General features: G+C 45.8%; 1 protein-coding gene across 1 annotated transcript in view; it reads right to left on the reverse strand.

Moving 5' to 3' along the window:
- Positions 1-14,083, reverse strand: part of LOC147734912 (glycine N-acyltransferase-like) — a 148,937-nt gene that overhangs the window by 89,997 nt on the left and 44,857 nt on the right. The window contains exon 2 of the mRNA XM_086953679.1: positions 7,876-7,989. Coding sequence (XP_086809805.1) covers positions 7,876-7,956 — 81 coding nt within the window. The 5' untranslated portion in view covers positions 7,957-7,989. The remainder of the gene's footprint in view (positions 1-7,875; positions 7,990-14,083) is intronic.

Consider the following 14,083-nt stretch of genomic DNA (forward strand, 5'->3'; position numbering starts at 1 on the left):
GCACCTTCTCAAAAACTCCTAATACAAGGGCTGATATCCTCCAGGCTAGATTATGGCAATGCCCTCTTCCTGGCAGCCCCTGAAACAACTTTGAACATCCTGCAGAGAACTCAAAATGCCGCTGTTAGGCTCCTGACAGGCACCCCCCGGAGAACATCAGCCAAACCTGCATTGAAGGCACTTCACTGGCTGCCAATCCGTGAAAGGGTCAAATTTAAGGCCCTATGCATTACGCACAAAGCTCTACAAGACCAGGGCCCCCGTTGCATAAAATCAGGCTCTTCCCATACAAACCCAACAGGTCTCTGCGTTCCTCCCATGTCAACTTGGCCACAGTACACAAAATTAAGAAAGCCCGTACTGGAGGACGCCTTTTCTCAGTTGCAGCCGCAATATTGTGGAACGCCCTACCAACCCATCTACGCGCGGAAACGAATCACAACAAATTTCGCAAGCTACTCAAAACCCACCTTTTACCACAATAATCTGCGCTTACCCTTCCCGTTTCTGCTTCCCCCCATCAGTTGCTAGTACAATCCTAGTGCTGGGACGCCCCCGGGCAGCCATGTGCTCTAGAAATCCCGCTTTCATTTCATTTCATTTCATTTCATTATTCGGTTACCACCTGTTTGCAACCATAAAAAGTACAGAGTTAAAACAGTAATTTTAAAAAGAACAAAAACAGTATTTACTAGGAAAAGAATGTTTGAAAGAAAAATGCAGGTTGTAATAATAAAGTAAGATCTGTAATAATAAAAAAACAAAATTTGGAACTATGGAGCTTAAAAGAAAAATACAATTATTTTGCATAAAAATAAAAATGATTACGCAATCATCAAGAAAGAAATGTTATCAGTCAAGAGCTTGGCTATCTTAATACTTGCTTTTAAAAAGGTAGCTATGCACTTTGCAAAATATGCTGAGTCCAAAAGTTGTAGAGAAAGAAATGCAGGATAGCATGACCTATGGCCGATTGAGCGAAGGAGTGGGAGAATCCAGGATTTTCATGGTAGTTTATAGTATTTACAGAAGAAAATAATATGAATTGTTGATTGGGTGGATACTCCGTCACATGGACAGTTCATAATGACACTCAACCAGTTTTGTGCTTTCGGGAAGGAAACTAAACGGAAAAAAGTATTAAAACGGAATCTTGTCAGGAGATATTTCTCGTAATTGGACAAATAATATGTTAAATAAGGTTGGATACTTTTGTCAGATTGAATTCAAAATTTGAGAGTTAGAAGGCTTTGCAATCTCTGTTAGGCTGCGAAGTTCTCTCAGGTGATCCAAACATATCTTCTTTAACTCCTTTCTCGAAATGTCCTCCACACTTGGTGGGTCGTCAAAGTAGGAGCTACGACCAAGGTCGTTAAAGAAATTCCCCACGTAAACTAACCAGGGTATCCTTCGCCAGTTTGTTAGAGCCATACAGTCCGTAATCAGGGAACGTGTTAAGTGACACTCTGGTTTTGTCCATATGCGTTGCCATAAAAGAATTGGTTGAGAACGTATGGTATCAGTAATGTAGTCCATACCAAGCTCATTATGGGAGGCATAGTTCGGGGCACTTTGTGGAAGAGCCAGCAAATATTTGACAACCCCGTTGTCTATTGTTTGGATTGGATCTATTGGGCCGTAACCCCAAACACCCGCGCAATAGGTGGCCACACTATGGAATTTTGCGTAATAGATTTTAAGAAGTTCGGTGGGAGCAGGTTTGCCAAGTTTCCTAGAAAAAGAGACCAAGGCCGTTGTTGCTCGCTGGAAAAGAAGTTTTCTGCTGGCCATGGCCTCTCCACAGCTTAAGGAGTCATCCAGCAAGATGCCTAAGTATGGATAGGCAGAAGTCATACAGTCCGTAATCAGGGAATGTGTTAAGTGACACTCTGGTTTTGTCCACATGTGTTGCCATAAAAGAATTGGTTGAGAACGTATGGTATCAGTAATGTAGTCCATACCAAGCTCATTATGGGAGGCATAGTTCAGGGCACTTTGTGGAAGAGCCAGCAAATATTTGACAATCCCGTTGTCTATTGTTTGGATTGGATCTATTGGGCCGTAACCACAAACACCCGCGCAATAGGTGGCCACACTATGGCATTTTACGGAATAGATTTTAAGAAGTTCGGTGGGAGCAGGTTTGCCAAGTTTCCTAGAAAAAGAGACCAAGGCCGTTGTTGCTCGCTGGAAAAGAAGTTTTCTGCTGGCCGTGGCCTGTCGCCAGCTTAAGGAGTCATCCAGCAAGATGCCTAAGTATGGATAGGCAGAAGTTTTTTCCAGCCTTGTTTTTTCAACAAAGATTGGTTTTGGATTCTTGACCTTGGGACCGATATGCATAGTGAACGTCTTTTTTATGTTAATTTTAAGGCCAAGAGAGCCCATAAAGGAGCAGTATTTATTAAGTTGTTTTTGTAGTTGATTAAGTGTTCTAGCGATAATGACCGAGTCATCTGCATATAGCAATGTTGGTATAGGGCGATGATTAATCTGGGGTAAGTCCTGGCTCCCTTCTAGTATGGCCAACCAAGTCCATTGGTGTAAAGATTGAACAAGAAGGGAGCCAGTACACATCCCTGTCTTACCCCTTTTCCAATGGAAAATGAAGGAGAGAGCTCTCCATTGACTCCAAATCTGACACATGCCGTGGCGTCGAAGTAGAGTTCTCGGAGGAAGACTATATGGGCAGGGTCCACCCCAAGATCACTAAGAACAGCCCAGAGTTTAGGGTGCAGGACGCAGTCAAACGCTGCACTGAGATCGACGTACACGAGAAAGATGTTACCTCCTTTGGCACCCGCATACTTCCCGATCAAAAGGGCAAGATTCAAAGCCTGCTCCACAGTCCCAAGACCCTTCTGGAAACCACATTGCAGGTCGGTCATGATGTTATTTGCTTGGGCCCAGACTTGTAATCAATCCAGAGCCACCCGACCCGCAACTTTACCCATGGAGTCCAGAAGGGAGATAGGCCTGTAGCAGGCAGGGTCATTACGGTCGCCTTTTTTAAAGATGGGGAGCAAAATAGACGTAGACCATGACTCAATCAACCCAGTTGATGTAGCTGCAGCCAGGACCTGGGTGAGAAGTGGTGACCAAAGTTCGAAGTTGTGGAGAAAAAAGTCCAGCGGAACACCATCAGGCCCGGGAGCTTTTCCGAGTTTTGACGCCTTAAGGGCTTTAGCAACCTCTGCATGGTTAAAATAGATGTTGATCGGGTAGCTATTCTTTCCCGACTTGTTGCCTTCACTCTGTTCTTCCCCTGGAGGAACCAGTTGGGGGTTTACGAAGATTTTAGAGAAGTGAGAGACCCATTCATCTGCTGTGACTGCAACATCTAGGTGCTGTGCCATCGATGGGTCGGCCAGAAAGGGGGATCTAATGATTTGCCAGACGAGAGCACTGTCTTTACTTTGGCAGCTGGCATGCAGCTGTGCCCAGAGATTTTTCTTGATTTCTCTCCTGCGTTCCTCTCTGGCTGTATTATAGAGTTTCCTTAAGCTGGAGATTTCCGAGATGTCCCTCGTGGGTCTACGAAGGGCTGCCTTTATGTTCGAAAGGGCCTTGCGACAGTTTGCATTAAACCATCTCTCGGAGGTAGACTTTTTGTTCCTGTGCTTGCCAGTAAACTCTTCTCTAATTACCTTCAGAATATTCTGGAAGCTGGCCATGATTGTTTGAGGAGAGGAGTCGATTGATAGGCATTCAAGAACCCAAGGTCTTGTTTTTTCAAGAACTCTCTCAGTAATTGCGACTGGATCCTCCTTGGCCCAATTAACCGTGTAACCGTTCACCTTGTTCATGGTTAGAGAGCTTTGTATTAAATGGCTGGTAATAGTAGAATGCAGAATAACTTTTTTTGGCACAACTGTTACACTGATGGGAAAATGGTCGCTGCTGACATCAGTCCCAGTATAGAAATTGGCCACTTGTCCCTTCAGGCTCAGAGAGATCATAAGGTAATCAATAGTGGTTGAGGACCCCTTACCATGAAACGTTGGTGAAAAGTCTGTTGGAGGCTCTACTAGATCATATGCAAAATCGAGCTCTAATGAGAAGAGGGACTCGTTTAATTTATTAGCACAGGTAGAGTGTGAAAAATGAAACAATGGATTACCGTGTTCATCCTGCAGGCCACAGTTTCCATTTTTATAGTTAGTGCATAGTGGAAGATTAAAATCACCACCCCAGATCACAAATACTGGGGATGTCTGTAGTTCATTTTGCATAGATTCTAAAAAAGTGGTAATTTCAATAAGCAATTTTATACAATCCATTGTTTCAGAATTATTATAATAATTGACCAGAATATAAGTACAATTTTTATTAAAATGTAATTGCAAAATTTGGTAACTCTGGTGTTCTTTGGACTTGCGTATAGTTATAGGAGACAGAGTATTGGCAACATAAACTGCCAATCCTCCCTTTGGTCTACCCATGGCTCCCTGGCTGGCTGGGATATGAAACATTTTATAGCCCACTAAATGATTTGGAATGATTGATCATGTTTCCTGAAGGCAGACTACCTTGTGTTCAGTTACCGTATCGAGCCACGGTTGCAACGACATTTTAGCACGCAAACCTGCAACGTTCCAATATAGGATTGCAAAGCTCAGATCTACGCTGTGAGAATGGTCGTTTGGCTGAGATGGTAAAGTTGCGGGTAACTGTGGATCAGAGGATCGCGTGAGCGAACACACTGGTGGGGCCACAATCCCTACCTTAATATTATCAGAATTTTTAAACTGGTGGAAGTTTGTAACATTAGGTCCGATAGGGGCCCCCAAGGGCCTGACCGTCGTTGTGTTTAGGATAGCATAGGGAGATTCTATGATGGGACCAATCTCGTTCCTATTTGAGATGGATGGAGTTAATTGTAAAAGGACTTCACGTTTAGACTGATTTGATTTTAAGCCGGGACTTGAAGAAACGCCAGGAGTTTTAGTGGCCTGGATCATACTCGATGCGGTCGTTAACGGTCAGTCTATCATTTCCAAACAGTCATATCGATTTCTGGTTGGAAAACCCTGCCAACCCTCCGTGGAAAAGTGGGGCCTGCCAGGATGCCAAAACTGTGGCTGCCAATCGTGTGTTTGCCAGTCTCTGCTCCTATTTCTGTAACTATAACCCACCTGGTTCCAGTGCCCTTCACGTGGTTGTTGCCAGTTTAAGGTTTGGAAGTATTGATGGGAATTTACTGGAGGGTAGAAAAAGGAGAGATGTTGGGCGTCGATTCCGCCCTTTTTTTCCAGTGTTGGCCAGGAGCAAATATAGTCGACTGTGGTTGGATCGTCACAGTTTACTATAATGCAGTCACCCTGAATTGCTTTGCGTTCGTCCCCTATCCAGGTTACTCTACGAACTGTAGAGATTCTGCTAGAGTGACAGGGCTGTAATGGTCTATTTAAGCTTAGCCACTGCAGAACCTTATTTTTAAGTGACCAAGCGGATTCATCAGTGCCATCAGATAGTTCAGGTACTCCGGTGATGATGACAGTATAAGGGGATGCCTCAGGTGGAAGGTGTACTGGGCGCCTTGGTCGCGCTCCCCTTTTTACTGTCTCCGAAGATTTTATTCCCACCGTTTTAGGAGGTAAGGGTGTCTGTTTTTTGTTAGCGGCTTGGTTAGTGCTATTCACGGGACCTGAAGAGATCTGGGATGTGGCAGTAGCCGTGCTAATCATTGGCACACCTGCGTCAGAGTTTAACTGCTGATGGGCTGGTGGAGCAATGTGCTTAGGTTGCGTAAGAGATGGATTAGCCTCTACAGGCAGTTTACTACCAGGACCTGATTGGGCCATTTGAGGAGCTTTTATTGGGTGTTTAGATTTCCCCTTCCCCTGTTTTGTTTGATCTACGCTGGTCAAGGAGGGTGGTGTAATTGATAAGGATGCTATCTGTTTTTCAAGATGCCTCAAACTAGTTTCCAGAGGTTTTAGGTGTTGAATAAAGAGCTCCCTGATGGTGGATAATAAAAACGGGGTGGTATTACAGGCTCTTCAAAGGCCCCCCGCATGGGACATTCTAGAAGAATTATCTGATTGGTTCTCCACGTTGATGTTAGTCACTGGGGGATTATTGGAATTTGATGTATTTATTCTAAGTAGTATAGGCTGAGTAAGCTGACCCCCCCCGGACTCCAAGGGGGCATCAGACCCAGCTAGATTACCGTGTAACTTACTGTTCCCCCGTTTTGGAACGGCACCCTCCCTAACCCCGTGAATCTGCTTATCTGGAGTTGTTTCCAGCGTTTGACATAGCTCTAAGTCTGGGGTGGTTTCTAGGTCCGCTGACGAGAGGGAGTCGGACAAAAATAATAGAGTTGCAGAAAGATCCACAGTGCAGGGGACTGTGTGGATAACTGCAACAGTAGTAGGTGGTGACAATATAAAGGTAGTGGGGCCTTGCTGAATAGGAAAAGCCGCAGAAGAACGTTTAGCGTTTACAAGGTCTAAAGACACTCTGCGCTCCAGCAGAGAAATACTCTGATCGATGACCTCATTTGTTCGTGAAATGAATTGGTCTATTGGCCCGGTGAGCTGGGCAACACTTAAAGTAGATTTGGTTTTACTTCTAGTTCCTCGGGTCATAATGATTTTGTCGAAGGAACGGACAATGGACCAGAATAGCCTTGTGACAAAAAGCAAGGGGGGTGGCCCGGTCCGGTCCTTTCTGGTCACTAACGGGCAAGAACGGGCCCGCCCTTGGCCCGGGCTTCGCCCGGCATCCCGCTCGCGTCCCGGGAGACGGAGCTGGAGTGACTTTTATGTGCCTCCTGGCGCTGGGTAGTGACGCTTCAGTGGTGACGCTGGAGACCTCGAGGGCTGCCGGGAGTTGTAGGCAGCCCCTCGCCACGCTCCGCTCGGCGGCCCGCTCTAGGTCGTGAGTGAGCAACTGGGCAGCAGGAGACAGGCGGGAGGGTCTCAACAGCCAGGTGAGAGTCTTGAGCAGATTTTGAAAAGGGTCAGCGGGAGTAGACACATGCAAAAACAGCAAAGCCCCGCTTTCCAGAACTGGAGTGACTTTTATGTGTCTCCTGGCGCTGGGTAGTGACGCTTCAGTGGTGACGCTGGAGACCTCGAGGGTTGCCGGGAGTTGTAGGCAGCCCCTCCACGCTCCGCTTGGCGGCCCCACTCTAGGCTGTGAGTGAGCAACTGGGCAGCGGGAGACAGGCGGGAGGGTCTCAACAGCCAGGTGAGAGTCTTGAGCAGATTTTGAACAGGGTCAGCGGGAGTAGACACACGCAAAAACAGCGAAGCCCCGCTTTCCAGAACTGGAGTGACTTTTATGCGCCTCCTGGCGCTGGGTAGTGACGCTTCAGTGGTGACGCTGGAGACCTCGAGGGCTGCTGGGAGTTGTAGGCAGCCCCTCGCCATGCTCCGCTCAGCGGCCCCACTCTAGGTCGTGAGTGAGCAACTGGGCAGCGGGAGACAGGCGGGAGGGTCTCAACAGCCAGGTGAGAGTCTTGAGCAGATTTTGAACAGGGTCAGCGGGAGTAGACACACGCAAAAACAGCAAAGCCCCGCTTTCCAGAACTGGAGTGACTTTTATGCGCCTCCTGGCGCTGGGTAGTGACGCTTCAGTGGTGACGCTGGAGACCTCGAGGGCTGCCGGGAGTTGTCTCCTTCTCCTGGCTCTCCAGTTGCTTTTCTATGGCCATGTTTTCAACTTGCTGTATTTCCTCTTTCACTAATATCTTCTTTCACTTGATACATGTTCCCTTTCACCTCCTCAGCCCAGATTGTTCTCTTCTCCCTGTAATCTTTCTCATGGTCTCCTTGCACTCCACTTGCTCTTTTCTGGTAGCTTGTTTGGCTAGTCAATGATAGTGAAATGGATAGTCAGCAATAAAGAAGGAATCCTTTCTCGCCTTACCTTCATAGACTCAGGGACACTCTGTGCAAGAAGTTCCTCTAGCTTCTTTCGATCCTCAGAGCTCTCTAAAGCCAGCATCATGAATCAGGAACCAATGCAGCAGAATGAAACTTTCTGAAAAAAAGATGCGACAGATCACTAAAGAGCAAGGTAACTATGTGAAGTTCAGACCCTGTTTACTCCAAGTTCAATAGAATATGTGGACTTCCATCACATTTTTTACAAAGGTAAATATCTTTCCCCTATGGGGACCACTGTTTTTTAACCCATTATGATACAGAGCAGGCTAATTTTAAGTGGTTTCACAATTGAGGAACGGTATGGTTTTGTCACTATATTTAGACTGTGAGGCAGGGTATGCCTAATTATGATTTGCAGCGAATTTAGACAGGATAGTCTTCATCTCACAATACTTTGAAAGTGAGTTTTGTTACTAATAGACTGTCTATTTTGGCAGAGCATCGAGGAGAGCAGCTTTACCTTGCTTTTAATTTGGGGCCTCATTGCGATGTAGGTCGGAAAGCATTCTAACCGACTCCTTGTTGGACTGGTTTCTGACCGAATCGGATTCGGGGAGTTCGACGGACTGATTATGTCAGGCTCGCATTGACTTCAATGGTAGCCTGTGTTCCGACGGATAACACAGGCTCCCATTGAAGAAAGGTGTGGTTGCGGAAAACCTTGCACCCTGTTGTGCCTGCCACACCATGGATGGTTAGAAAGAGGGGGCCCATGGGTACCCCCACGGGCCACAACCAGAGAACTCCAGGTGAAGGGGGGAGCTACTACGGGCCCCCAAAGTCTGTTTTCTGACAGCCAATCCATGTCGGACAAACTGAGTCGGAAAGGCTGTTCGAATCAGACATCGTAATACATTTGTCGGAAACGTGGTTGGTAGACTTGTACGAGTTGGCTTGACCCACTCAGTTTCTCCGAATGCCGGTCGGAACCGAGTCTGAAAGTCCGAACGGTTTCCGACTATCGCAATTGGTTAGTCGGATATGTTTCCGAGTCGGTTGGAAATGCGGGTATCGACACAGATTCGGAGAAACTAAATGCCATTCGAAGCTGTTCCGACCGACATCGTAATGTGGCATTAGGTGTTTTTGTAGCATCCTGGAATGGCTTCACTTCAGCCATATTGTTCATCATGAAACAGTGTAGAGAGCACTCTGATATTCACTCATCAACTAGCCAGAGCGCGATTCAGAGTGCGATTACTAACAGTGGCGGCTACTCCACTAAGGCGGAGGATCTTCACCTCACTGCTCTTTGAGAAGTGCAAATTAAAAATAAAATGATAATAACAAGAAGTTATCATTTACATTTTCTTTGCTCCAGCCAGGTCGGGTGGGGCTGACTCGCAGCAGAGGGAACAGGGCCGTCATGAGCACTTGGCATGTTCTCCAAGGGGCTGTTTTGCACAGCCCAATGGAGAACATGCCCAGCATCCCCAGGCACTGCCTGAGCAGCCAAACAGGCCTCTCACACCAATCACATTGGTGCTCATGCAGCGCTGTTATTGACTGTCCATAAGCCTGGGTCTGTGGATGTATCCAGACAGGAAATGGGATGTAAAGATCGTGATTCAAGTTAAAAAAGGTAATAACTCTCTACAAAGCTCTCAGGAGACAGACAGGATTTGTTTACTTATCGTTCTTTTTTTTGTCTTTGCATTGACTCAGGGGAAGACCTGGTTCATAAATGATGGTGATCTCTAATTTTACTCCACACTTCCCTCTTCTCACTTTGTAGCAGTATGGTGGGCGTTCTACTAGTAAAGTTTGTTGTGACATAAAACATGTGGAGTGCCATATTCTCCCCAGCATCATTTAGTTGGCCCTCATGAACTTGCCTGCATAGCCCTTTTGAATGTATGACTCAGTTGCAGCTCCTATAGAGCTTTGGGCCCGATTCACAGAATGAACTTAAGACTCAATCCAAAACTTACTACTATTTTGGTATTCACAGAATGAACTTACTACTTTTGGTATTCACAGAAGTTAGGATTTTATCTTAAGTCTGTCTTAAGACTGTTTTAAGTCTGTCTTAAGTCTGTCTTAAGACAAACTTAAGACAAAATCCTAACTTCCGTGAATGCCAAAAGTAGTAAGTTCATTCTGTGAATGCCAAAAGTAGCAAGTGCATTCTGTGAATACCAAAATAGTAGTAAGTTTAGGATTGAGTCTTACGTTCATTCAGTGATTTGGGCCCCTGATCTCTATATATCGCTCATCTTTGACATGAAACGTAACCCATACCAGCAGTGAATCTACATTAAATACTGTTGCAAAAATAATATGCACACTCACCGCTAAATAACTTGTGATATAAAGCTTGTGACATTGCAAGAGATATACAAGAGAACACTTCAGAAAATGGATTTAGCTCTTGAATCTAGTATGTGAAATTTTTTTAATTGATGCAGCAGGTTTGAGGAAATATAAATTTTATGGTCAAGAAATGTTCCCTAACGTGTACCCCACCGTCTCCATGTGCAAGCTTAAAGTGCATGTAACTTCCCTCCTGTGCCAGCTATGAAGACGCAAATACATTTGCGTCCAACGTTAACATGTCCTCTTTCAGATCCACCCTGAACGGGTTGAATATCCCGTTCCTAAGTGTGCCTTGCCAACGTCTTTATGTAGTGTACTTTACACGTTTTCCAGCCCAGGCGAAGTAGGCCCTGAATTCTGCCATCGAGCCTTTTCCTGCCTTCTAACTCTGAATGCCTCAGCCTGTGGCTGCCTCTGTATCCATGACCTTTACCTTACTCCTTGCGCGGCTAACGGTGCTTAGCTCAGCCTGTTGCCTGCCAAGACTGTATTCAACCTTCGAATTATCTGCTCCGCTCCTCAAAAATACATTCCTGCCTACTAGTTCAAGTAAACATCCTTTCAGCTGCAGAGCAAAGGGTCAGGCCTCACTGTCTCCGTGCAAGTAATTCATAGCTCCTGTTACCATGGTAGGCCCATGCCCCCTCGCATCTCATGCAGACACGTAGACGCTTATACACGCACTCACAGTCAGTATAGAGTAGCCTCTGCCCAAGAGACCTTTTCTCCTAGATAGCATGGTTCCCAAACATCAGATATCAGATATGATATAGGGACGAGTTGATCTGACATGCCAGACTTCTGTCTCTTTCCTCTAATGTAAATGTCAAGTCCCCTGTACCCTCCAGCTTCACGTCATGCAGCTGCGCGCGCATCCAGATCTCAGATTTCTGCTGACATTGCAAGATTCTGCTATGTAACCACCCACTTGTGACACTTTCATGTGACGTTTCTAGCACACACCTCTATGTACACGCCTTGTTCACGCCTTCTGCTTACGTATTGCTAACACGTGTGTGCTCTTATCTTGTTTCTCTCAGCTGTTACGCCTACTGTATTGGTTTGCATTATATGATTTGAGTATAAAAGTTATGTATTGTCAATAAAGCATTGCTCTATCCCTTCCTGAACCCCAGTGGTGTCAGGAACCCGATATCCGGTTCAAGAACCATTCCTTTTTAAGGAATAAAACCCCTAAGAACTCTAACACCACGGACTCTGCGTCTTTCTTTCCGATTGAGTTATTCTATTTTTAGTACTTACCTGCATAGAAATTAGGACGGTAATTAAATATTTACCACATTATTCTGGCGCCCGAATAGGGACCCCTCCCCCACCCCACGCGCCGGTTGGTGCGTTGCAGCCTTTGCCCCCTGCCACAAGTCAAGACGGACAATTACGCGTACCCGCAGGATTTCCTGTATCTCCCTCAGGCCTACGGAGGTGACGGAGACTGCGATCAGCACCCAGACGAGGCGGTGAGGAGTGCGGAGGATCCCGACCAGAGCCTAGCCGAAAGAAGCAAGGTCCGAGGTGTCAAGAGGCCCACCAGTTCCGAAGTATTCACGTATCGAGTCGAGTCGAGTCCAGTCCGGTCCAGTCCAGTCGAGTTTTCCGAGGCCTTCTGTTCCGTGCTTCCCGGTGAGTACCATTGCTGGGGACGCATCTAGACGGGTGCATTTATGTATCCGGTAAAGACGGGTTTGGGTACACAAACACGGTCTGCACTGTTTTAGACAGTGTATCTGTACTGTTTAGCAGTACATCAGGCATTCAAGTTCTTGCACTATTCTCAACAGTGTATCTGTACCGTTTAGCAGTACATCTAGTATCAAGGGTAGTCATATGTGTTCAAAATGTTTTCATGTGATTAATGTCGTGGTATGAGTGATTGTTTGATGTACATTACTGTGTTTATGTGTAACTAGCTGTGTCCAGAGTAAGTAACAAGTATCGGGTATCCAGTACTAAGTAACAAGATGCCGTTTTTCAATAAATTAAGACAGATAGGAACTAGGAAAGGGATACTAGAGGAAGAAATTCCTGTCCCCCCTAGGGACACTCCTGGAAATTTTATGTACCATAAGCATGGCTTAGATGCCATACTGTACCTAGATTTATGGGCCGATTATACCAAGCACCTAGAGGAGAGACACAGGTGGCCCGTTACAGGAACATGGGATGCCGAGTGCATCTTGAGAGTAGAGGAAGCGTTATGGAAAAAGAAAGCCAGACAATCCCAGAAAGATGCCATAGAATTGTGGCGTAAAGAATCACATAAACGTGCCGAAAAAGCACTCCGAAAAGAAGATAAACATAGAGAAGAGTCGGATGAAGTCCGAGAAAACGAATTAGTTAATGAAGGGATCCGAGTAAAAGCAGAACAAGTAGACCGCATGCGAAACACTCTTGTAAATGGCATGTACTTTGTGGCCGAGGGTTTGCCTAAAGCCACTTCAGAAATACCGAAAAATCTGTCGCCACCATTGGTGCCAACTAAAGTAAGTCACAGGACCACCAAAGACATATTCCTTGCTTCCTATCTAGATGATGTAGCTCCCGCTTACACTAATCCACGTGCCCACGCACCGCCTGCTGACGGTGACGGAGGTGGCAATCCGCCCCAAGACAATGTCCCGCCATTACCGCAACAAAGTTCACCCGTTCGACAGACTGTCCCACCTGCTCCTCCACCTCCACCACTTCCCACACCTAAGATTAATATACTAAATCCATTTGCGCCTGATCCTAGTAAGAGACAAGTCCCAGGAGGTGCGACAGGAGGTCTCCAGACCCCGCCACCAAGACACAGATTAAACATTAGGGACATAATGAAGCAACGTACACCGCAATCACCATGTTTCGACATGCTTAAAGAACCCCTTCCATTTTGCAGATATGATCCAGTACCCGGTAAAGACGATAGAATGTTGTTAGCATCACTACGCTTACGAAAAGTTACGGATTACCTAGTGTTATTTCCAGGAATGACTGAACACCTAGATAGAATATATCATTTTGTCCAGACTGGGGAAAATCCTGAAAGTATTAAAGAGGCCCTGGCCTACCAGAAAGCTGACACTCAAGGTTGTATATTACGTTTCTTCATAAATTGCTTAATAAGAGAACGAGACAGGCCTGGAGAAGACCAGGAAGAGATGGAAGCACTAAACAGGTGGGGTCAAAATATAGCCGACGGAAACCATGATAAACTAAATTGTATAGCAAGTATGTACAAGAAGATCAGAAAAGCAGTAATAGAAATACACGAAAAAGAACAAGAAAAAGAAAGCGGTAGGAATGACTCCTCCGAGGAGGACGGACCTGAAGAACCCGACACGGCTAAAGAAATGATAGCGTATGTGGGTAAGGGAAATTACCTTAGGAAAGGCATTCGCCCAGAAAGCAAGAGAGTTTTTCTCTCTGGCATATCAAAACCGAGTTCGCCTGAATATCTGTTTCAGGGTACCGATAAAATTCTTCAAGAACGAATGGGGCACCATGTACTCAATTCTATGGATGAACAGGAACTAGCCCGGTCAGCAGTACTATGGGCTGACAACCCTAGCACGTACAATGATGATACAGTAGCACAGACATTTCTGAATCTTTCCCCAGACAAGCAGAAATTAGCTGGTGTATACATGATTCAGATCTCATCACGTTATACAGACAACAACATTCTGATCCAGGTCCCTTACCTGATACATTAGAAGCGCTACTTATGAATAGATGGAGAGGCCTAAGTACCAGGTTAATTCAAATAATTCTAGAACAACGGCATAGATATAACGCTTTCTTAGGCCCAAAATATGTTTCAGCTCCGCCCCCAGAAAGAAAAATGTTTCATGTTGACAGGCAGAATCCTTTAC

The sequence above is a fragment of the Lissotriton vulgaris genome, chromosome 1_2 (genome assembly GCF_964263255.1).
Source record: "Lissotriton vulgaris chromosome 1_2, aLisVul1.2, whole genome shotgun sequence".
NCBI classification, from domain to species: Eukaryota; Metazoa; Chordata; class Amphibia; order Caudata; family Salamandridae; genus Lissotriton; species Lissotriton vulgaris.